General features: G+C 42.7%; 1 protein-coding gene across 6 annotated transcripts in view; it reads left to right on the top strand.

Moving 5' to 3' along the window:
- Positions 1 to 25036, top strand: part of vps13d (vacuolar protein sorting 13 homolog D) — a 270660-nt gene that overhangs the window by 99001 nt on the left and 146623 nt on the right. For all 6 annotated transcript variants that reach the window (XM_078239047.1, XM_078239044.1, XM_078239046.1 and 3 more), the window contains exons 31-38: positions 378 to 511; positions 3024 to 3179; positions 7454 to 7670; positions 12341 to 12415; positions 13590 to 13793; positions 17581 to 17670; positions 21023 to 21163; positions 22538 to 22660. In XM_078239047.1, the coding sequence (XP_078095173.1) occupies positions 378 to 511; positions 3024 to 3179; positions 7454 to 7670; positions 12341 to 12415; positions 13590 to 13793; positions 17581 to 17670; positions 21023 to 21163; positions 22538 to 22660 (1140 nt within the window). The remainder of the gene's footprint in view (positions 1 to 377; positions 512 to 3023; positions 3180 to 7453; positions 7671 to 12340; positions 12416 to 13589; positions 13794 to 17580; positions 17671 to 21022; positions 21164 to 22537; positions 22661 to 25036) is intronic.

Here is a 25036-nt window from a genome sequence, read left to right as displayed (position 1 = left end):
TTTTAATGCTGCTTTCATGTAACTTTCAGCACATTCAATCCATCAGTATTGCCCTGAGACATAAGATACTACCTACAGTCACCTTGTAGTTATGGTACTGGTCTAGTTCAGATGTGACCATGGAAGGTAGTAGATTTAAATTTGATAAATCTGGTAATTTATTCGTTTGCAGTCCTGTCCTGTGATACGTAGTTGACTTAAATGCTATTTGAACAGCCAGGATTGAGCAACCTGCTCAAAGAACATGCTCGAAGCAGCATGTAGGATAATATCAAAGGGGATTACCTTTTCAAAATGGAATTTCGGAGATTACTGTTGTTTCTGTCTTCCACCAGTTTACATTCTCTTTAATCAACAACTTTAATCCCCTTTCACAGGCACTGAATTTGTTGTGGTCGAAGACATGTCATGCCACGATACAAATGCAATTATTCTGAAGGCGACCACTGTGCTCACCTACAAACCACGGCTTGTGGATCGGCCATTCTCTGGCAGCCTTGGAGGAATTGAGGTAAAAAAAAAAAAATGTTGATATCGCAACCATTCCTTGGAGGAAATAATGGCCCTGATCCTGCGTTCGCTAGAGGGCCGTACCCCAGAGGTACCCTGGAAGATGCCTTTGTGGGGGACCTCTCGGAAGTCCACACGCAAGGACTGCATGGAAATTGCCTGGGAAGTTTCAGCTTCTGTTGGGAAATTACCCTGGGTGTGGAACCCTCGGAAACTTCAATTAAAAGTCAGAGACCTCATATTGTTCTGACTCACTTAGCAGAATAGTTATCCAGGAAAGATTAGAAGTATTAAAATCAGTTCCAACTCCTGCGTAACTATAGTACTGATTCCTACCAAACACCCTCACCCCACCACCCCCCCCCCAATCCATGACTACTCCCCCAAACCCCGCCAACCACCTAATTACCCTCCAGGTCACCCAACAGCCCTACAGATGTCCAGGTCAGAAATGTGCAGCCGCAGACTAAGGTAAGTAAAATGGAATAGAGTGGAGGGGGAACCCAATGGTGACTACCACTCTACAAAAGATTCGGCCCATGGTTTTATTTTCTGATGTACAATTATTTCCTTTTGCAGTGTGAAACTGTGAAATTATTGTTTTGTCACTTTGCTATCAAAATGGAATTTCGTTCATAGCTCCTTTTTTAAAAAAAAATTCCAGGAATAATCTTAACATTTGAAGTTGTTTCAGCAGCTGGCTTGGAGACTTGACAGGGAAATCTTGGAAAACAGCCAATTAACTGATGTTGATGGACTCCTTATTTGTAACCATTTTTTCCTAAATGGCAATGCTGAAGTGCATTGGGAACCAAGCAGAATCATCTATAAAGGCCCATCAGCTTAAATTCGGCTTTGGACCTTCTGTGTACAAACCTACAAATTCAGAGCAGGAGAAGATCATTCGGCCCTTCGAACCGGCTTTGCCATTCAATAAGATCATGGTTGATCTGATTGTGGCCTCAACTGCACATTCCACCTTGACTCCGTTGTTAGTCAAGAATCTATTTACTTCTACCTTAAAAATATTAATTGACCCTGCCTCCAGTTCCAGTTTCTCTTGGAGATTCACAAATCTCCAAGCGAAAATTTCTTCTAGTTTCTGCCCTGAATGAAAGGCCTCTTATTTTTTGATTATGTCCTCCTCGTTCTACTCTCTCCCACAGAGAGAAACATCCTTTCAACATCCACTCTGTCAAGTCCCCTCAGGATCTTGTATGTTTCAATAAGATCGCATCTTCACTTTCTAAACTCCAATAGCTACAGGCTCAATCTGTCCTACCTTTCTTTGCAAGATAACCCCCACCATCCCAGTATCAGCTATCTCCGCGCGAGTCTAGTAGTATAACGTTGATTTGCTTTCTCCAGCTATATTTTCATACAATCTTGGAGTGATACTTTGGGCCCGATTTTACCATTTTGATTCTAAGTGCTGAATCTGGGCGCAATTCAGATCCGACTTGGGAAACTGCTCTCAGATGCCCCCACATGCACTTAGCCTGAAAAAATAATCGTGGGTCTGAATTGCGCTGTGGGCTGGGCTTATCGCGCCCGAAACGCTGCAGCACCGACCGGAGCTTTGAATTGCGCATGCGCGATGAAAAAAAAATTGAAAAACGTTCCCCTGTCACATTGCTCCCGGGCCGCAAAAAGTGGATAAAGCGGCCCAGGAGCGATGGCCCCCACAGACATCACCCCACCCCCACAACATAACTGTTCCCCTTATCCACCCACCCACCCCCACTACTCAGACCGATCGCGACACTCTGTCCCCCCCCTTCACCCCCCACCGATTGCCCGCAGAGTGGCAGCAGCCCCCCCCCCCCCCCCACCAGCGAGTGATCAGGCCTCCCGCCTCCCTCTGCCCCCCCCCCCCCCCCCCCCCCCCCCCCCCAAAACCAGAGATACATCTGACGCTCCTCCCTCCCCACCCCCCGCCAGAGAATGATCTGGCCTCCCTCCCTCCTCCTCCACCCCCCTCCCCCGCCCCCCACCTCACCACAGAGCGATCGGGCCTCCCTCCTTCCTTCCCCCCGCCAGACAATGATCTGGCCCCCCCCACCACCGATCTGAGTCAGAGAGCCTTAGAAGCTCTAAACTTACCTCTTCAGAAGCTGGAGCGCCCGAAACAGACCTTTGCTGAGCGTGTCTGTTTCGCGCTGAATCTGGACGCGCGAACGCGATGGTATAAGGGGAAATGCTGGTAATGTTAGGCGGGCAGCCCATTAATTCAATTTAAATGCATGCACGCCCGACTTCTATCAAGTTTTCGTGCCCGAAAACAGGGGTGACGCAATGGTAAAATCAGCCCTTTGGCACTCATTGCTGTATTCTCAATGGAATGACTGAAGTCAGACCCTGGTAGAGTGGTAAATCATGAGTGTAAATCCGTTCCCAGCTTATGTGCTCTGTCAAAATGCTTCATCTAAATTTTATGCATTTAAGTTGCTCTTTTGAAAATGACAGTAAGCACTGGAGAGTTTGATGTTTCATTTCTAAATGCCTATTTGCAGGTGTTTTCATGCCGACTTGGCAATGAACAAGAGACTGCCCTGTCCATCATAGATCCGGTAAACGTGCAGATGGAATTGATTGGCAACCCCATCTATCAGAAGAGCTCAGGGCTGCTGGATGCCTTTGGCAGTGAGGATTTCCCACCAGTACTTGAGGTAATATTGTGACAGACAAAGAACTCTGTGGTTAGCTGATCTCAGCCAAGTGTCAGTTCAGAGTACTATAACCGGATTAATATTCCTGGTTAAGAAGGGAGAAATTCATTATTCCCATTCCTGATTACTGTCCAGTGGACTGTGCATATGTGGCTAACTGGTGAACTTCTGGTCGGGATTGGACTCTACTTTCATATCTTTCAGTTTGAATAAAAATCACACTTTAGGCTTATACAATAGGAATGGCCACTTACAGTAGTAAGACACCGGAAAGTCGCGGCTGCCTGTAGAGTCACATGTCAGTGAAAGTCTATGCTTTCACAAGAACCGAGGAAAGAATTGAGGGAAGATGTTTATTCAGACTAGTAGCTAGTTATTGTCCCGTGGAGAGGCCTTGTGCGAAGTGAGCCAGATGTTTTGAGTTCGAGTCCCACTGCAGGACTTGATGTCCATGGAAGGTGCATTTGTAATGGAGCCAAACAGGCTCATTATCAACCTGTTAATCCTTCCAGTATGCCAGTGGGAGAATCTCCTGGTCAGCAATGCTTGATGTGGAGTGGCACCCCTAGCCACTGGTGACAGCTTAGCAACCTGCTCCAGGAAGCACTAGCCATTGAAACAGACATAAGCATATGTTTTGTTTGCCTCGTGCCACTAGACACAGGAGAGGACCATGGAAGGGGAGGAAGGACTGTCTAGTAATTGAACAGATCCTCTTTAAGGGTAAGAAAATCACCAAGGTTAATTATAATCATTTTTGTTTATAAATGCTGCATTTCATGTTCAAGTAACATATCTTGACTGCAATAAAGATGACTTTATAGGATGACCAGTGCTCAACAACACAAATGAGATTGAAGTCCTTTTTTTAATCATTTTTACTGGAAGTGGGCACTGGTGGCTAGACCAGCATTCCCATCCCTAATTGCCCTTGAGAAGATGGTGGTGAGCTGCCTCCTTGAATCACTGCAGACGTTGTGGTGTAGATACAACCACAGTGCTGTTAGGGAAGGAGTTCCAGGAGTTCAATTACGAGACAGTCCTTCCTCCCCTTCCATGGTCCTCTCCTGTGTCTAGTGGCACGAGGCACTAGATCTTGGAGGGGAACTTCCAGCTGGTGGGGTTCCCAGGTACATGCTGCCCTTGCCTTTCCAGATGGCAACATTTGTGGGTTTGGAAGGAGCTGCTTAAGGAGCCTTGGTGAATTGCTGCAATGCATCTTATAGCTGGTACATACTGCTGCCACTGTTCGTCGGTGGTGGAGGGAATGAATGTTTGTGAAAGGGGTGCCAATCAAGTGGGCTGCTTTGTCTTGGATGGTGTCAAGCTTCATGAGTGTTGTTGGAGCCCCACTTGTCCAGGCAAGTGGAGAGTATTCCATCACACTCCTGACTTGTAATCACACTCCTGACTTGTACCTTGTAGATTGTGGGCAGACTGTGGGGAGTCAAGGGATGAGTTACTCACTGCAGGATTCCTAGCCTTTGACCTACTCTTGTAGCCACAGTATTTATATGGTTATTCCTGTTCAGTTTCTGTTCAATGGTAACCCCCGGGATACTGACAGCTATTTGTAAGGTGGGGGGAAGGGGGGGGGGGGGGTGCAAACTACCGATGGCGTTTAGAATGTGCTGTTTTGCAAGCTCTTCATTAACCCCACACATCAAGTTGTAGCTTAAACCCATGTCACGCAGGGCATAAATACAAGAATCCAGAGAGAAAATGCTCCTTTTACCCCACACAGTACCGCATTTACCACTTCACTTTAAGCGCAGGTCATAGTTTGCAAATCACCTTGATGCATTCAGCCCAGGATTAGAAACTAGTGTTTTTGGATTATAGAACAGAGAAGGAAAGGAAGTCAAACTAAAGCCGTGGAAGATTTCCAGCTGTAAGTTATTTCTATAATAGATGTAAATCACTAGGGAGGAAAACAGTGCTTTAGGCTTTTAAAAGAGGAGTTTTAAAACAAGCAGGGGATTCAATGTTTCTAACCTCTGTAATTTAACATTTTGAGCAGTACACAGAGTAATAGTTCAACAGGGACATACTCCGATGTCACAAATGTAGTAGTGCTCCTGTGTAGAGTTTTGTAGAAGATGAAGAAATTTTGCGTGAGGATCAGCACGTCCTGCATGATTTTATTTGCCTTCCATGCCTGAATACGTGAAATTCTGTATCAAGAGTTTTAATTTGAGCAATCTAATCCATGGTACAAAGCTGAGTCAATACAAACTTAAACCAGTGCTAGCCTTGTGGAAACAATGAAGTTCTGTTCAAAGTTTGGTTATAGGAGACTGGCAGTGAATGGGGAAATTTCATTATTGAACTGGCATTACAAGGTTAGTTTTCCTGATGATGGCATGAGAAGGTGGAGTTATTAACACCAGATGTTGAGCCCCAAATTATAAACACACCATTCTCCAGGAGAAACAAAGCTAGCATGGGGTGGAGCAGATTGAAGGGGCTGGGAGGAACTGAGTTTCTGCATCTTTTACGCCACGCATTATGATTACTTGCAGGTTTGTTCAGCTTTTAAAGATTAAGACAAGATTAGCTTATTCTCAATGGAGTTGCCACAGTGAGGCAATGCTTTGAGCAGCTCTGTGCACTGTCTAAGCTCACACATGAAGAATGGCCACTTGAGTGTGATGTACTGGAGGGCAGCCAAAGTTCATGCAACTGAAGCTAAAGGTCTCCAGTGTGGGGGAGAGAAAAAATAGAAACGAAGTTTTTTAAAACTTGTGTTATTCTTCCACAAATCAAGTCCTTGATGTATGTTGAGCTTATGTTTTGCGCAACTACCGTACATATTTATTTATCTAAATTAAGCAACCATAAAACAAACTGTGGTACTGGGTTACTGTAATGTCAAGGCTGAAAGCAAACTGGGTGCCATAGTCCTTCTCATTAACATTCATTGTAGAAGATGTAATTTTCTATTACTGACCTTTACAATATTTCAGATCTTTGAGGTTCTAATAGCACGCCATACTTGCATCAACAGACAGTGAAACATTCATCTACACTTCAAAATTGTTAAATAATCTGAGGGAGCAGAAAAGTAACCAGCGCCCAGTCGATTTGTAGAACTGAATCCTGGCAGCCCAGTTCATGCCAATGGCCAGTTAAATGACGGGCAGGCACTTTCTGCATGACAGTATTCTGTTCGATAGTCTTTCCCTCACTGGTATAATCTTTTGCTGGTATAATCAAAACTATGGATTCGGTTGTTCAAATTAAAACTCTTTATGGAATTTAAAATTATTATTATTAAATTAAAAGCAGTGTGCCCGTTAGTTTCACTGGGCAAACAAATCACGTATGGTGTGCTGATCTTCACGCAAAATTTCTTCTGTTAATCCAGTCAAATTGCTGAAGAGCAAGAAGGGAAGGTTGAAAGGCCATGAACCCAACCCTGTCAATATTTCAAAGCCTTCTAGGCTTGGATAGACATGGTACAGCAAATCTTCCACCTTACCTTCTCTACAACAATTAGGGGGGAGCAGCAAATGCAGGTCTTGAGTGACACCCACACCCCAAAAAAAATAAATACAGCAATGTTCCGCTCATTGGCAAGTCAGTAAAAATGAGGCATAAACTCAGAATTATCACTAGAATAACAAAAGCCTTACAAGATTTTTTTTGTCTGAAGGCCATTAGAACATAGAGGGGGCGAATCTCCTAAAAGAAAAACATTCTAAGTGTCGAATTTGCGTGAAAATGAGTAAATCATGCTGTTTTTTTCAGTGGGAGTTTTAAAATGAATCTCCCACACTCTGTGCACTGTTGAGTGCACTGGTATGAATCCTCCTTAAAAGCAGTGGGTAGGGCCTATTCCCGTCCGAGAGGCCAGCAGCATAGCACTGAGCAGGCCACTGCATGCGCTACTATGCCAGTGCTGAGATTGGTGCATACACAGTGACCCTGCACTGTCACCACCCCTCCCCACCTGTAATCCCGACCCTGGGAAATTGAATTAAGTAGAAAGCTGCCTTTGAAGAGCAAAGGTGTGAGGGGGTCAGTTGGTCTCCTTCAATGCACCAAATTCTATGAACAACCACAACAATGGGGAGGTGAACCGAGTGGTTCCAGGGCTATTTTCTATTTGTATCTTTGCACTATTGTCATTTTTGCTGTAGTCAAAAGTAGTGAGAAGACTATTGGATACATAGAATACAACTATTGAATGACAAAACACAGGAGGGGACCATTCACATCTGTTCTGATTTTATCCATTCTGATCTGTCCTTTCATCTCCTTTTGTGCTACAGATTCAGTTCTCTGCCCTTGACATCAGACTGTCATACAATGATGTCCAGCTGTTCCTGGCAATTGTGAAGTCTTTTCCTAAGCAAACCACTGCAATGCCCATTGTGCCTGATCCTGACACAGTGAATGGAAGCACCAGCTCGGTTCGTTTGGCGGGTAGCTCAAAAGCAGGATCTGGGAAAAAAGAGACAACGAAACACCAGATGGATCCTGTCCTTGGTAAGTAAAGAACAGAGGAATGAAAGGACATTCAGAGACTAATCTGAGGGCACTTACTAGAAAATGCAGCTTTTATGCGGCAGGCTATTTATTTAGAAAGTTATGTGACCAGCAATTGAAAGGATTTGAGCACCTACTAATCCAAACAGGAACTTTATTATATCGCTGCATTGTAGAAGATGCCTTCTTTCAGATAACACATTAAAGCGAGGTGCCTGCTGCCCCCTCTTTTAGACACAAAAGATTTTCAGAAGTACATTAATATTTCTTCTGTCTTAACATTCACCCTCTCTGCTTAGGCAGTAGTTAGCACTGCTACCTCACAGCGCCAGGGACCCGGGTTCAATTCCAGCTTCGGGTAACTGTCTGTGTGGAGTTTGTACGTTCTCCCCGTGTCTGCGTGGGTTTCCTCCAGGTGCTCCAGTTTCCTCCCACAGTCCAGAGATGTGCGGGCTAGGTGGATTGGCCATGCTAAATTGCCCCTTAGCGTCAGGGAGATTAGCAGGGTAAATACATGGGGTTACAGCGATCGGGCCTGGGTGGGATTGTTGTCGGTGCAGGCTCAATGGGCAGAATGGCCTCTTTCTGCACTGTAGGGATTCTATGATCCTATCACCAAAAATAGATTAACTGTTCATTAATCTAATTGCTCTTTGTAAGACCTTGCTGTGTTTAAATTGACTGCCTTGTTCGTATACATAACAGTGACGCTGGGTCCAAGAGAAATTTAGTTGTCATGCAGATTAACCACTTGTCCAGAACTACTTTAGTTAATGATTGCAGGATCTGATATATTTTAAAAAGATGGGGAAGGAAGAAGGGGAATTGAAGTCACTGTACCAATTAGACATAACTTTAGCAATTAGACTTAAAGGAATGGCATTTTTACAGTCTGTTCAGGACTCTTGTAAGCAGTTCAAAATCATTGCTGGACTTAATAATGGTAAACTAACCAGATAAGACAAGAGAGGCAAGTATGGGGGACCATGTAGGTAATCATCTTAAAATAATGAGGACTAGAATAATCAAATAAATTGGAACAAGCTTAATTATTTTCAATGACATGCAAGGCCTAATATTTTATGGAGAGGAACTGTGGCCAAGCACTGATATTTACTTAAAACTGGTTTATTTATACTACACATACTATGTACAAGATGGGTTATTGAGAAGGCACATCTCTCTTAAGAGTTGCCCGTCTTCTGCACGGAGACTCTGGCACATGACTACTGATGTTGCAGGTGAATCATAGCCTATAATCACTCATTAGCATGTCTATTCCATTAACTATTTACAGTTTTGAGGAGATGAGAATAGAACCACAGAAGGCAAAGTAAAAAAACAAAATGACAAATGAAGAGATAGGGCAGCAGTGGGAAATATTTAAAATGGTGGTCAGTAGAGTTCAGGAGAAATATATTCTACTAAAAATCAAGAGCAAATTAGCCAAGAGTGAAACACCATTGATAAGTAGAAATGAGGGCAAAATTGAAACTAAAAGAAAAGGGCATGGACTTGGTACATAGATAATAAATGTGAAGATGTGAAAGGGAAATACCAAGAGGTTAGGAAGGGAGTAAAATAAAAAAATTAGGAAAGCAAAAAGGAACAGCAAAGTTAAATAATCAAGGAAATAAAAAATAATAACTTCTACAGACACAGAAAAAAGCAAAAGGAAAATAAGGATCAGGATAGGACTACTGAAGGATTCATAAGATGGTTGGTCCATAGGACAGTGGAATAGCAGAAATATAGAACATTTTGCTTCAGTTTTTACCAGGGCAACCACCAAGGTGCTCATGATATTAGGCTAAGAGGTCAAAAAAAGATACAAGGTCTTTTAAGATAGTAAGGAGGGAAGTAGTTGACAAACTATTCATACTGGTAGGGAGTAAAATATCCCAGACCAGGTGGATTACTTCTGCGCATATGAAAAGCAGTTAAAGAGCCAGCATATTCATAATTATATATATATAGATATATCTATATATACATTGTAATTCATTAAAAGGGGGAATAGTGCCAAATAATTGATGGACAACTAAAGTTGGTCCTATATATATTTCCTTCATATAAATAGTACAAGTCTGAGGAACTACAGACCAGTTAGTTTAATGACAGCAGCAGAAAAGATCATGGAATCTTTATTCAAAGATGTAATAGAAACATCTCTAAAATGCAATATATAACAGAGTAATCAGCATAAAATTCTAAAAAAAAAGTAATGCTTCATCAATCCTAATGAATTTTTGAAGATGTAAGAGTCGGAAAGAATAAAGCATAGACAAGAATAAAGAGTAGGCACGAATTAGGTAGTGTATACTTGGATTTTCAAAGGCCTTTTATAAGATATTTCACAGCAGATTCATGATTAAGATCAGAACATGTGGAGTCTGTGGACAAGCACCAGAACGGATAGCAAGCTGGCTGCAAAACATTTGACCCTCTGAGCCTGCTCTCCCATTCATTTTGATTATGGCTAATCATCAAATTCTATATTGTGATCCCGTCTTCCCCCTTGAATCCTTTGGGCCCAAGAGTGATATCTAATTTCTTCTTGAAATCACACAATGGAAATTCAGAAGTGGGGATACGGAGGAACCCTATCAGGTCATGCAGGTAAAAGTATTGACTTTTAAACGGCAAACTCACGTAAGAGTTTTGATGCCGAGGGAAAGAAATCCTTTTTTTAAGATTTCCTAATGTTCACAGTATATTTCACAGATTAAATTCCCATTATATCACACCGGTAGCTCAGTTGAGCATTTCCTTCACCAATGTAAGATATCTATTTTCCAAATCGGTCACTTTTCTTGCCTTTCTGAATGAGATTGCCAGTTAATACTAAGTTGTATGGACTGCTTAGTTTTATGAATTTAATGTATTTGAAACAGAATTTAAATTGCCCTAGTCATTTAATTCAAGGCAATTGAGAGGGTAACTTTTCATTACATCACTCCGGGCTGGGTTTAAACCCATGGTCAAAAGGTGGCTCAGCCATCCCATCAAGTCATTGCACTCTAATTCACAAGACTTCATGAATGTCTCATAAAAGAATGCCCTGCTCATACAAGTTTCTGGCATAAACTCCTGTAATTGAGGAATTCCAGAGTGTCTTAGTACTTTGAATCAGTGCCAAAGCAAGTGGATTTTGTTCTGTTCACTTGATAGTGTACAGGAAAGCTTCAGGTTTAAAAGTGGGGCAAAATTCCAATCTGGACTCAGTTGTTTTGAAACAAGCATTCTCATTTAAAACCAATCAAGGTGCAGCATCTCAGGACACCTAACATTGATTAGAATTTAGTGAAAATATACTGACGTAACCCATTGTACGAAGTCTCACAACAACAGGTTTATTTGGTAGCACAAGCCACTAACTTTCGGAGCGCTGCTCCTTCATCAGGTGAGTGGAATTTCAGTTCACAAACAGGGCATATAAAGACACAAACTCAATTTACAAAATAATGGTTGGAATGCGAGTCTTTACAGGTAATCAAGTCTTAAAGGTACAGACAATGTGAGTGGAGAGAGGGTTAAACACAGGTTAAAGAGATGTGTATTGTCTCCAGACAGGACAGTTAGTGAGATTTTGCAAGCCCGGGCAAGTCGTGGGGGTTACAGATAGTGTGACATGAACCCAAGATCCCGGTTGAGGCCGTCCTCATGTGTGCGGAACTTGGCTATCAGTTTCTGCTCAGTGATTCTGCGCTGTCGTGTGTTGTGAAGGCTGCCTTGGAGAACGCTCACCCGAAGATCAGAGGCCGAATGTCCGTGACCACTGAAGTGTTCCCCAACAGGAAGAGAACACTCTTGCCTGGTGATTGTCGGGCGGTGTTCATTCATCCATTGTCGTAGCGTCTGCATGGTCTCCCCAATATACCATGCCTCGGGACATCCTTTCCTGCGGCGTATCAGGTAGACAATGTTGGTCGAGTTGCAAGTGTATGTTGTGTAAGCGGTCACGGGCATTCGGCCCTCTGATCTTCGGGTAAGCGTTCTCCAAGGCGGCCTTCACAACACACGACAGCGCAGAGTCGCTGAGCAGAGATTGATAGCCGAGTTCCGCACACATGAGGATGGCCTCAACCAGGATCTTGGGTTCATGTCACACTATCTGTAACCCCCCCACGACTTGCCTGGGCTTGCAAAATCTCACTAACTGTCCTGGCTGGAGACAATGCACATCTCTTTAACCTGTGTTTAACCCTCTCTCCACTCACATTGTCTGTACCTTTAAGACTTGATTACCTGTAAAGACTCGCATTCCAACCATTATCTTGTAAATTGAGTTTGTGTCTTTATATGCCCTGTTTGTGAACTGAAATCCCCACTCACCTGATGAAGGAGCAGCGCTCCGAAAGCGAGTGGCTCATGCTACCAAATAAACCTGTTGGACTTTAACCTGGTGTTGTGAGACTTCTTACCGTGTTTACCCCAGCCCAACGCCGGCATCTCCACATCATGGTAATCCATTGTAGCAGCATTGCCACACATCGTCACGTTAACAGGAGAGAAGTATTGGAATTTTGCTGTGGGGGTGATTTCTGTGTGGTCTTTGAATCATATGGATGTTTAATTACAATGTTTAAATTGTCTTTAACTCTAATGTGGAATGCAGGGATTGTTGACTTTAATTATACATCAGCTTTGTTACTACTTTTTTCGTACAGAATTGCAGCTGGATCGACTCCAAGACCTTGGGTTCAGTCTGGAAGATTGTCGCAGCGCACTGCTGCTAAGCAAAGGTAGAAGACACACGAGGATGATTTTATAATTCTCCCCGCAGCACTTCAGCTACTTTCTTATGCGTGATTCGTTCATTTTTGGTTGCGCTGCTATTCTTGGAAGGAAAAATGGTTCTGAAAAATAATTTGTCAGAGATGGAAAGTTAAAAGCCTAGCTAATGGAATGATTTTGTCGCTCACCGTAAGAGTGAATAGTTTATTAAACGACGTTTATCAGGGGCTTTTGCCTTAAAGGCTAAAAATTCCAGAAATCTGTGACTAGATGGCGAACAACTCTGAACCATTTCAAAGGAGCAATAAATTACCAAAAAAATCGAAGTGGAAAATGTGGTAGGCTTGTTTGGCTTGTTTCCTTTTCCCAGCACAGAGCCTTTATTGAATAGCTTGCATAGTGGAGCATTAAGACAGGCCACTGCAGCTGAGTCCTGGGGAATTAGAATTTAGGGTGTAGAATTCAAAAAGGCTATTCTCCCCATTCCTTTCACAGCCCATTTACAACCTACTGTGTCATGAAATACCCCCATCCTGCTTCTCCCTGGGGGGGGGGGGGGAATGTTCTACAAAAATACTCCCGCATTTCATAAGATTAATCAAGCAGAAGACCAGAATGTTCATCTGTTCTCATAACTCCAACGTCTTCCTGCTTCCCTCTGCAGCATTCCCCCATCAGAGCAACATGTCCCATCTGCCAGCGATGTGAGTACTTTGGCTGTTGCCCTGAAGCAGCCCTGGCAAAGTCTTGGATGTAATTTTCCCACTTACCCTATTGACCAAATTTGGTGTGTGGATTGGACACACTAAAAGAGGGAAATTAATGGGTTTCCCTTTGTACGGAGCAAAACAAAATGTTTTTGCTTCATTACCGAAGCCCAGCTTGTGACACTGCAATTCAGATTGTTAATGGCTGAATTTGGGACGACAGACCAGAAGATTCCAAGTTTGATTCCTAGACTATGCTGTACTGATTTCAGCAAGGAAATAGTGAAAGCCAGATCAGCCAGGGTTCATGTTCTTGGTCACTATCCAGTGTGCCCTGTGGTAATTCAAGTAAAACCTTGCATTTGACATCCTCTTGTTTGCAACAAATGGTAAAATTCTCCAGTTCTCAGTAACAAAGCCGCTAATGTCCTTTGCACGCGATAACTTTATTTCTGTTTTGTTTCTAATTGCGCAGGCCAACTGAATCAGGCTGCCACCTGGCTGTTCAAGAATGCTGAACCAGTGTCAGCAAATGCAACAGCAAGCAGCAGCAATGGTCGTGGAACAGGCACAGCGTTGCTGATCTCTGGGATTGAGGTGAAAGCTGAGAGCATCTGTATCTGCCTGATTGATGACTGCATGGATTGCGATGTACCTCTTGCTGAGCTTACCTTTTCAAGTAGGTTTCCTAGGCATACCAGTTGAAACTGAGCTTAGTGACCAAGTTGATAAAGGTACCATCTGGTTTAGCGGTGGTGGTGGCATCCGTCCATCTTAGAAGATAATGGAGTCCACCTAGGGTGTATGTCCCGTTTGGATAGAGCATCATCTGCTGTGGCTGTACAGGTTGATTTGTGAGTGGCAGTCCCTTCCGCAGCTGGTACAGATGGATTAGCATTGGCCCGAGATCAACTAATGTTTTTTTTTCTTTCAGCATGCTTTCTTTTCCACCATCTTGTCATTTCCTTTGTCCTTGCGTTTCGTTTGCAGATGCCCTTACATGGGTGACTTGCTGGTCTTTAGCAAGCTCGCCATAAAGCATGCGGCCATCGTCCATTCATCTCACATGATCTGACCCAATGTAGCATTGTGATTATGTTACTGGATTGGCAATGTGGAGACAAAGGTTCACATCCCACTACGGAAACTAGGGAACTTAGATTCAATTAATTATGTTATTCATTGGCTGTGCTGGGTCAGCATTTATTGCCCATCCCTAATTGCCCATGCACTGAGTGGCTTGCTTTATAAGAGTCAACCACGTTGCTATGGATCAGGAGTCACAGGCCAGATCAGGTAAGGATGGCAGATTTCCTCCCCTAAAGGACATTAGTAAACCAGATGGGTTTTATGACAATCGGCAATGATTTCGAGGTTATCATTCGATTTTTATTTCCAGATATTTTTATTGAATTCAATTTCAATAAGAAAAATTAGCAATTTCATCGTCTGCCATGGTGGGATTTGAAACCAGAGCATCAGCCTGTTCTCTGGATTACCAGTTCAGTGACAGTACCACCACCTCGCCTGTTAATTAAATAAATTTGGTTAAAAAACTAACATCAGTAAAGATTACCATGAAACGACTGGATTGTTGTAAAAAAAAAATATCTAATGTCCTTCAGGGAAGGAATTTCTGCTATCCTTCCCCAGCCAAACCTACATGTAGTTGACTCTTAACCGCTTCCTCAGCTGGCCTAGCAAACCGTACAGTTGTGTTAAACCTCTGCGATAATGATAAAATCAAAACTGGGTGGATAATGCAGCATTGGCCTAGGTACAGCAAAGGCACACTCAGCCCAATCAACCTTGCAAAGACCTCCTCAGTAGCATATGGAAACTTGTTCCAACATTGGGATGCTGTCCCACAGGCTATTTAAGCAACAGCCTCAATTAACCGTATTCGCAGAATCATATAGAATCATAGAATCCCTACAATGCAGAAGGAGACCATTCAGCCCATTAAGTCTGCACCAACCACAATCCCACCCAGGCCCTATCCCCATAACCCCACACATTTACCCTGCTAATCCCCCGACACTAAGGGTCAATTTGGCATGGCCAATCCACCTAACCCGCACATCTTTGGACTGTGGGAGGAAACCGGAACACCCAGAGGAAGCCCACGCAGACATGGGGAGAATGTGCAGACTCTGCACAGACAGTGTCTCAAGCCTGGGATCGAACCCGGGTCCCTGGCACTGAGGCAGCAGTGCTAACCACTGTGCCACCGTCCAGTCAACACACCTGACCTCTCCATCAGTCTCCCTGGATATGACCAGAAGGATAAATCCATCAGAGGCGGCGGCTGGAGCTCAGAGCAAAAAACTCAGGAGGGAGGTGGACCTGGAAGTCCTGAAAATTGACTTTAGATATCTTGAGGATGTGTGGCATGAGATCAGACATAAGCAAGGAAACCTCCTGCTGATTGCCACCTACCACCTTCCCTCAGCTGATGAATCAGTAGTCTTCTGTGTTGACCACCAGTGGAAGAAACATAGTGGGCTGCAAAAGCCAGGCCTCAGTCATTTTGATAAACTCCACATGATGTCAAGAAACAGCTGAGCGCACAGGATACTGCAAAGGGCTATATGGACCCTAACAAAATCTCGGCTGTACTACTGAAGATTTGCGGTCCAGAATTAACCACTCCTCTAAACTGTTCCAACAAAGTGGAAAATTGCCATGATACGTCCTGTCTACAGAAAACAGGACAAATCCAATCCAGCCAATTATACCCCCCGCCCCCTGTCAATCTACTCTCAATCATCAGCAAAGTGAAGGAGTTGTAAGCAGTGTTATCAAATGTCACTTTCTCACCAATAACCTGCTCAGTTTGAGCTCCACTCATTAAAACCTTGATCCGGACATGAGCAAAAGAGTTAAATTCCTGAGGTCAGGTGAGAGTTGACTGCCCTTTTCATCAAGGTAGCATTTAATGAGTGTGGCACCACTGTACCCAAATAAAATAGAAGTCAATGGGGATTGGGGGAAAATTCTCCCCTGGCTGTCATCATACCTCCCACAAAGGTAGATGTAATGATTGTTGGAGGTCAGTTATGTCAGTCCCAGCACATCGTGGTAGGAGTTCTTCAGGGCACTGTCCAAGGTCTGCTCGGTGATGATTGCGGTTATTCAATTCCAGTTACAACTCCTCAGATAATGAAGCAGTCTGTGCCCACATGCAGCTAGACCTGGACAATATGCAGACTTGTGCTGATTTTGCCAAGTAACATTTGTGCTACTCAAGTGCCAGAGAAAAACTGTTTCCAACAAAAGAGAGTCTGTAACTACCTACTCCCCATGACACTTAACAGCATTGCCGTCACCAAGTTCCCCTTTCAACAATGTACGGCATTGCCATCACCAAATCCACCTCTTTCTGTAATGTACGTTAGCCATTAACCAGAAACTTAACTGTACCAGCCATACAAATACTATGGCTACCCAAGAGCAAGTCAGGTGCTGAGTATTCTGCAACGTGTAACTCACCACCTAACTCCCCAAAGCCTTTCCACCATCTGCAAGACACAGGTCAGCATGTGTTGGAGTCCTCCCCACTTCGTTCATGGAATGTGGGCATCACTGGCAAGGCCAGCATTTATTGCCCATCCCTAATAACTGTTGAGAAAGTGTTGGTGAGTTGCCACCTTGAACCTCTGCAATCCACTTGCTAAGATGAGTGCAGTTCCAACAGTGCTCTCAAAATATGAAACCATTTGGGAAAAACCATCCACGGAATAGGCTCCCTGCCCACCATTTTAAAGACTCACTTCCTCCACCATTGATGTACCGTGACAGCAGTGTATACCATTTGCTGGATGCACTGCAGCTCACCAAGACTTTGTTGTTCACCTTTCAAGCCTACAACCTCAATCACCTAGAAGAAAAGTGGTTGCTGGTGCCTGGGAAGACAGTCGTCTTCAAGTTCCCTTTTCAAGGCACTTGGAAATGTGCTGCTGCTCTTTCATCGTCACTGGGTTAAGATCCTTGAATTCCCTCCCTAACAGCAGTGTGGATGTACCATCACCACATACACTGCAGTGGGTCAGAAAGGTGGCTCACTATCACCTTCTCAATGGCAGATATGCATGGGCAGTAACTGTTGGCTTAAACAGCAATGCTCACATTCCGTTAAAAGAATTTTTTAAAAAGATAAGGAATTAAACCAAAAACAAAGTAAGTCGGGGCTTGTCAAAGCATCAGCTAAATATAATATTCCAACAGTTTACTTATGGTGCACATCAGCACAGTTAACAGAAATATGATTTAGTCATTACAGAAGGAAGGTTATGTGTGCTTAAGGCATGAAAATTATTTCAGTATGTAGTGGATTTTGAGGTCAAGGCTAACAACTTTGGTTAGTACAGATTCTGGAATAACACGAGGTATTCTTGAACTCCTGCCCATAGCGTTACACTGAGTCAGGTCACAATTGGGTGATTGGGTTTTCTTCTGTGTTTTAGGACTGTACTTCCTGCAGAGAGTCGGGGCGAGCCCAGAAGGCTCCGCCAATTTTACCCTTTCCGGAGATTACTACAACCGCGAGTTGTCAGGTGAGATCCTAAATATTAAAATTGCACAAGGCTAGGAGAAAGAAATCGTGCTCAAGGTGCAGGCTTGTGGGGAAGAATGTGTGTTTTATTGGACAAAGTTCCAGATATGTCCAATTTGAAAATATGATGGGCCTTCCTATCTAATCCTGGATTTATTCTATATTAACCCTCTTCATTTTTCAGAGAGCTCAAATTCAGGTTAATTTTAATTTTTCATTTTGTTAACAGCAGATATACCGTTTACACTTGCACAGATTGCACCGTGACAACTTGCAAGAGGGAAAGAAGCTTTATAAATGAACTTTAGACACTGCAAATACACTAATGCAGTGGAGCAAATGACCCACAAGAGAAAGCCTTTACACTATTATGCCCAAGTGACCACTAGACTAAAATGCATGTATAACGACAAGGCAGGAGATTGTGTAAATCTGTACAAGTTATAAAAACCACTAGATGGGGCTAAAAACTAACTCAGAATTTAAGTGTGGGTATGTGCCACATCATCTCCTGTGCTCAACACTTGAGATGTTGGAAAAGCATGCAAACTGGAAACAAAGGAGTAAATGTTGGAAACACACAGCAAGTCTGCCTGTGTTTGAATCCTTTGGGTAAAATGTTGTTGCACAGGAATGCCAAAGCGTTCTTGGGAACATATGCCTCTTCTTTCTGTCTAATGCTGACTGACGTGGTGTGAATTTCTAGACTTTTTAAAAAGTTTTAATTTTCACCAGTTGGTTTTTTAGGGGTGAGGGACCTACCGCTTTAATAATCCCTTTGTTGTTGCTTCGACAATGTTCTGTGGATATAATGTCCCGAATCGTGTGCAAATGTTAAACAGCTTGACTTTTCAGCGCAGTGTCATCAATATGTGCATTGCTGCCTTTTAATTGAATTTTCACCGTTGAGAGTGGTATGGATAATGCTAGGAACATATCAAATTGGACAAATTTTTAATCCACTTTCGAAAAAGTCGTGATCAAATCTATCAGCGATCATCATTGCTGCAAATTTTAAAACCTTTTGCCTTGTTCTGTGGGAGATTTTGCTTTGTTTAATGTCAATTTCCACACTGTCCTAGTACCCCCCCCACCCCAACCCCAGAGTTCATTGGAATCATTTAAATCACAATACAGTGGAGCATGGGACATGCTACTTTTTGTGTCCGTCCTTTTGATTTTCTGGCTGACGTAGCATATTAGCTAACAGACTGCTGGATAGGATTTTCTAACACCAAAGACTTAATGTCTATACACAGACAACAAGGTCTTTCAGTAGTGGCCAAATCTCTGCACAAAGAACAGAGTAGTAGTGTTGCTTGATTTTTTTTTTAAAGAAAAGGTTTCTGTATTCAGAATGTATTATTTCCAGACCATATTGCTGTGGTGCTGGCCATTTAGGACAGCATTGCTCTGAAATTGGGTTAATCTGAAGGGTTGAGATCCAGTTAGTCATAGAAATGCAGCAGTATATGGTGTTACTTGATCTTAATTTTGAAGCATTTCTGTTTAAGATGAGCTGTACAAATTAAAGTTTGTCTGATGCCTGATCGTCTTTGGTCAGTAGGATGTTTGACGCATCCCGTTATATTTAAACCTTGGCCCAAATTATTAGGAAATTCATACAGGATGACTCGCTCAATTCTTCATGTTGTACATAAATGCAGAGAGTTTAGACACTGATAGGCAAAGCTAAGACTTGGGAACCTTCAACCATGTGCAATTAAGCTTCCTGTTTCCTGCAGACGGGACCAAACCAGTGTGGAATTGAACTGTGCAGATCAAGAGACCCTGGCTTTGACCCCATTCTCTGCTGAGATGGCAAGTTTCAAGAGCAGTGTTGAGCTTAGCACCCTGATTCCCATGGTTGCCCACTGACTCCTGCTGGAAAATGTAGCAATTGGTACAGGCCGATTTGCAAGAGTTAAATAATCTGCCAGTGCTCATTGTCTAGACTCTCATATGTAGATTGCCCACTTAAGTGGCCAACTAAAGTTTTGCTGAAAGCAGTGGAACTCTGCCCACTTCAGTCCTTCAGGCGAGAGTGGGGGTTGTGAGGGAGAGCTCCATTGGGAGAAGTACAAGTGATCTATTCATACAGGTCTCAGCTATGGAAATGTATTTTATTTTAACTTTGGGAACTGAAATGCTTGTTGCTTTGTTTTAAGCGCCTTTAAGTTTTGAGACTGGTTTGTTTGTGATTATTACTGTTGCTACAGAAATGTGACACAGTATACTTGTCTAATATTTGTATAGATAGAGATCAGTGAGCCTCACTGACAACCCCCCGTCTCCCCGCAAAGCAACATTGCCAAAAAACAGCTGAGCCTGAATTTCAAATGCTGTTTTGGCAACTGTTATGATTGTTATGTTTATGTACATACCAAAACTGACTGTACAGTAATTCTGGTTGTTCTATTTTGGACATCCTTTCAGGTATGAAAGGTATACTTTAAATTAAATTTTTAAAAAGTTTATTTATTAGTGTCACAAGTCGGCTTACATTAACACTGCGATGAAGTTATTTTGAAAATCCCCTAGTCGCCACACTCCGGTGCCTGTTTGGGTACACTGAGGGAGAATTTAGCATGGCCAATGCACCAAACCAGCACATCTTTCGGACTGTGGGAGGAAACCGGAGCGCCCGGAGGAAACCCACGTAGACACGGGGAGAATGTGCAGACTCCGCACAGACAGTGACCCAAGCCAGGAATCGAACCCAGGTCGTTGGCAATGTGAGGCACCAGTGCTGACCACTGTACCACTGTGCCATCCACGGCTTTCCTTTTGCATCTGTATGCAGTAGGCATTTCTGTAGCCACATCAGTGCCATATTATAAAGAAGTAAAACTGGTTGCCTGCATCAGTTTTCCTTTCCCTGTACATGGCCCACCTTCTCTCCGTACAATATCCAGTAGCCCAACCATGCACTAATAGACCCAAACATGGTCTGTGAGTCAAAATGACAGGCGGAAATAGAACTCTGCAAAGCTGTTAACTTGATTTAAGTTTTAATCCTTAACACCCTTGTTGAACTTGACTGTAATCTGGCAGTGTGAAGACTCATGAAAGGTGTAGAATAAGTGGGAAGCCTCGACGCCGGTGAGATACCACTATTATTGTTTTTTCACTTCCCCGGGGAGATGAGCTCCAAGGGGCTCTCGTGGTCGGAAGTGGCCGGGGGCTCTGGGGACAGTGGCAGGTGGGGAGTTTGACTGGGGTGGCACACCTGTCACACTGCATGGAGATGTCCTAAGGCGAGCTCAATATAATAGATCAAGTGTTGAAGTATTAAGCAGTATGCATTCATGAAATTAATGTACCATTATTTTTGCCATGTTATCACTTTCCAGGCTGGGAACCTTTTGCTGAGCCTTGGACTTCTTTTCTGAACTGGCAGCAGCAGGCAGCCAGCCGAATGCATCCACCGCGCCTTAAATTGGACCTGCAGGCAAAGCAACGACTTGACATCAACATCACATCTGTCTTGATGGGTATGGAACCTTTGGCAGTACTGGGCTGGGCTGGTCTAGTGCAAGCATTTCATCAAAATGCAGTTGTTCATTGCCCTTAATTTGAGGATTATCCATATTCTTTTGGTTGGGCCCTTAGTCAGTGTTGAAAATTACTGGAGCGTTTGATCTACATGCTGTACCGGCTCGCCCCTGCACAGGACAAGAGCCACTGCTCCATATCAACCTATAGTAAAGTTATACTGAAAGAATCAGGTTAATTGGCCAGCTGCTAAAATGGATGACGCAGAAAGACACTTAATAAAGTGAGTAGCCGAGGTTTAATGTGCAGAGTGTCACCAAGGTGGCATTGGAAGGAAAGATCAGGAGGTGAATTGGGAAATAGTAATTAGTTGGAATTGTGTTAGGATTTTGAAAGATTGTAACTTGGAAGAGGAAGGTAATATGGGAAAAGATGAGAAGTTAACATCCTTGGAGACGTGAATTAGGGTAGGAGGCATTGTGGTCAACCTTTATTGGACACAGCCAAGGCGTAGGGAGGCAGAGCATATGTGTTGGCATATTTGCACCTTGGGAGAGAGGGAAGGATAAATTCGGATGACCAATACCATGTAATATTGACCAAATGGAGAGACTGGTTTCGGCGGTTATTGGGTTGAAATGCCGGCATTGGACTGGGGTAAACACAGTAAGAAGCCTCACAACACCATGTTAAAGTCCAACCTGGACTTTAACCTGGTGTTGTGAGACGACTTTCAGTGGTAAGGCAGGGCAGGAAAAGAGGCTAGAATATATTCATTTTGGGATAAATTATACAGCTAATCTTTGAAGGGAAAATATCAGGAGTGGCAATGAGATTGCTGGTTAGCTGTGTGAAAGTGGCGATGTCTGGGTTTCTCCGTGTGCAAATAAGGCACTTTTAGACCTAACAATGTGAAATCTGCTTCTGTGCATCACTATCATACTTTCATAATGGCATTGGGTGCCCTTGTTATCCCACCGTCCCCATTGGAGGATGACTTGAAGAACATAGAGTTCTGATGAAGAATCTCCCCACATATGTTAACTGACCTGCTGTTTCCAACATTTTCTGTTTCTGTCATGTTACCAATTTTTGGCTCTTTATTTTGAGACTACTTCCCTGTTCTCAGGGGAGAGACGTGTTCTCTATTTCTTGAATTAGTCTTCCTCAATGGGTCTACGAGAAAGAGATGATGCCAGCTGAGATCAGCTGACTTGTAGATCAGTTCTGCATCCTCTGATGTGCACAGTTCAATATTACACAGTGCACAAAAGCATCATGTAATCAATGAAGTTAGACCATGATGTAATTAAATCTGAGAGCATAAACCCCATTCCCAACTTGTTATTATTGTTCTCTATGTTGTATTACAGAGCAATATAAGAGGACAAAAGCTTCCTGGATTGCTGATTACTGTAAGAAGGAAGAAAGGGAGGGTCCAGGAACATCTCAGTGGAGGACAGGAATCTATCTCGATCCATTAATGCTTGGACAGAGTAAGTACATCAAAGAGGCAGTTTAATTATTGTAAACGTTAACCACAAAAATTGAAATGATGAAGCTTGTCTATGTTACCTGCTGTTTAAGTGCACTGCCTCGCAAGCTGACTGAGAGATCACCTTTGCATGATCCACAGTCACCATTGCAGGTTGCATGCATGCTCCTAACTGAACATATAGTTATTGTGGGCTGGAGGATTTTAATGGTGAATGCAGTAAAGTTATAACTAGTGGAGCAAGGTTCGCTGGATGGAAGCATGGGTCGAAAAGTTGCCTTCAAATCATGCTGTCATCACCTCAGGAATGTAGGGAATTTTCCATACTGTGTAATGGCCAGAAACATAAGATATTTTTAGAATTCTAAAAACTTTTAAATGGTTTAGAAGCCTAGAACCAATTTCTGCTGTGAATGTTAATAATAGAAAATGTGTGGTCATATGAAGGACATTTAGGATAAAATCCCAGATATACTTTTGTGGAGTGCAGTTTTATCATAAGAGATGGAAATAGTACAATTTCATCTGTTTGATATCTGAAAATCCCAGGCTTGTTGACCAGCCATTTTAAGAATTAATAGACAATTCAAGTGTTAAACTGCTTCATTTGAGCAATGTAATGCTATTTGGTGAAGTGAATCTCGAAGAAGAAATATGCTTTTACTAAAGATGAAGGATTCCATGCAGTCTCATTACCAGAGACTTGTTGGGAACAGTTTGCCTTTAGCATAAACTCCCTTTCTCTTTCCCACCCTACCTCCTGAAAAAACAGTCTCGAGCTTCCTCCTGTAAGCCCAAAATAATTTCAACTTTGCGCTTTATTAGTAACAGAACCTGCTGATCTGTTTGTTTTAGTTGAAGTTAAAGAACTTTGACTATAAGTTGAAACAATAACACTTGGTCAGTTGGTGAGTATCTGAAGAAGCTTGTGGTGTAGTGTAAAATACCCAACAACATTTAGAAAGAGAGAACCTTCAAAGTAATCCTCTTTTTAATCAAAGAAAATAACTGCTTTATTCTTATTTTCTTTGAGTCTATGGAATGGGTTCCCAAAATGGCCCTTGGGCAGCTTTGAAGTTATACTGCCCAACCTAGGGGACAAATAGAGGTCAGTTCTTATAATTGTCATCACCAGAGAAGCCTACTTGATGCTCTTTGCGCCAATGATAACATTGACTTTTTTTTAAAGGATTAGGGTAAAACTTATTTTCTTACAAAAAAGGGAGACTACCTTAGATTTCCCTCATTTAATTATAATTTAAGTGGTTTTGTACATTTCAATATTTATCAATTATGAAAGTTAAATGAAAAACAGCATTGTTTACTCTTAGAGCAGATGCACAGTTTAATATAATTTGTAATATGGCTATGGTTTTTGTGAATTTGGTATTGTTTGAAATTTGGTTGATGCTTTGATACCTACTGGGTTTGTTCACGTGATCGTAAAACTATTGAAATTGCTTTTTCCTCAATATTGTTGTTGTTTCTTTTATTGTAATTGAAATTATCTTTATCCACCCATCACTCATTTTTATTCCATTAACTCTGCCCTCACATCCTTAAATCTTTAAATCAATATCAAGTACCATGGATCTTTACTTTGACCTTGCCATCATTCACATTAATGGTCTTATTCTGTCAGTTTAAACTGGGCCTTGAAGTCTTGTTTTCAATATGTTCCATAAGTGTACTGCAGATCCAGTTCCCCATTGATTTGCTTGCATCGCAATCAGTCAACAGTCAGTCTCTCGATCCATGGCTTTGCACCTTTGGGGAGAATGCAGCAGGTTTAGTCAAAAAAAATGAACTTTAAAAAAAAATGTTCTTGGTGACACTGGAGGCAGCGTTTAGTGATTATCTATAGTTGCCCTGAAGTCATTAAGGGTCAACCATGTAATTGGGACCAGAGTCAAGTATAGGTCTGACTGGGTAAATGGAGCTTTGAAAAAAGACTTGGTCATATCTGGAGCTATAGGACCATATTTTGACATCCTGGTGTTGGGATCAGGTCAAAGGTTAAAATTTTAAAGATGTGAGACCAGACCCCAAGCTGTCCACTTCCAGCTTTAATGAAGGCGGGACAAGGAGTGGATAACCAATTTTAAATATTTTCACGGACTGTTACTCTCTTATTTAACCTGTCTTGCAGGTTTACCTGTCACCTGCCAAGTTCCCCAGGCCTTGAGAAATTAGGCAGCTGAAGGAAAGCGTCTTAAGTTAAATACCTTGACATCACTCCTTGAGGCCAGGAGGATGACTTTCACTCATGCACGCACCCACCCACCTACCTGTTTGGGCACACTGGGAGAATGTAGCATGGCCAATGCACCTAACCAGCACGTCTTTCGGACTGTGGGAGGAAACCGGAACCCATAGA

This window comes from Mustelus asterias, chromosome 22 (assembly GCF_964213995.1).
Source record: "Mustelus asterias chromosome 22, sMusAst1.hap1.1, whole genome shotgun sequence".
Taxonomy (NCBI): domain Eukaryota; kingdom Metazoa; phylum Chordata; class Chondrichthyes; order Carcharhiniformes; family Triakidae; genus Mustelus; species Mustelus asterias.
Note: the sequence above shows the minus strand (reverse complement) of the source record. Positions and strands in the feature narration are given on the sequence as shown.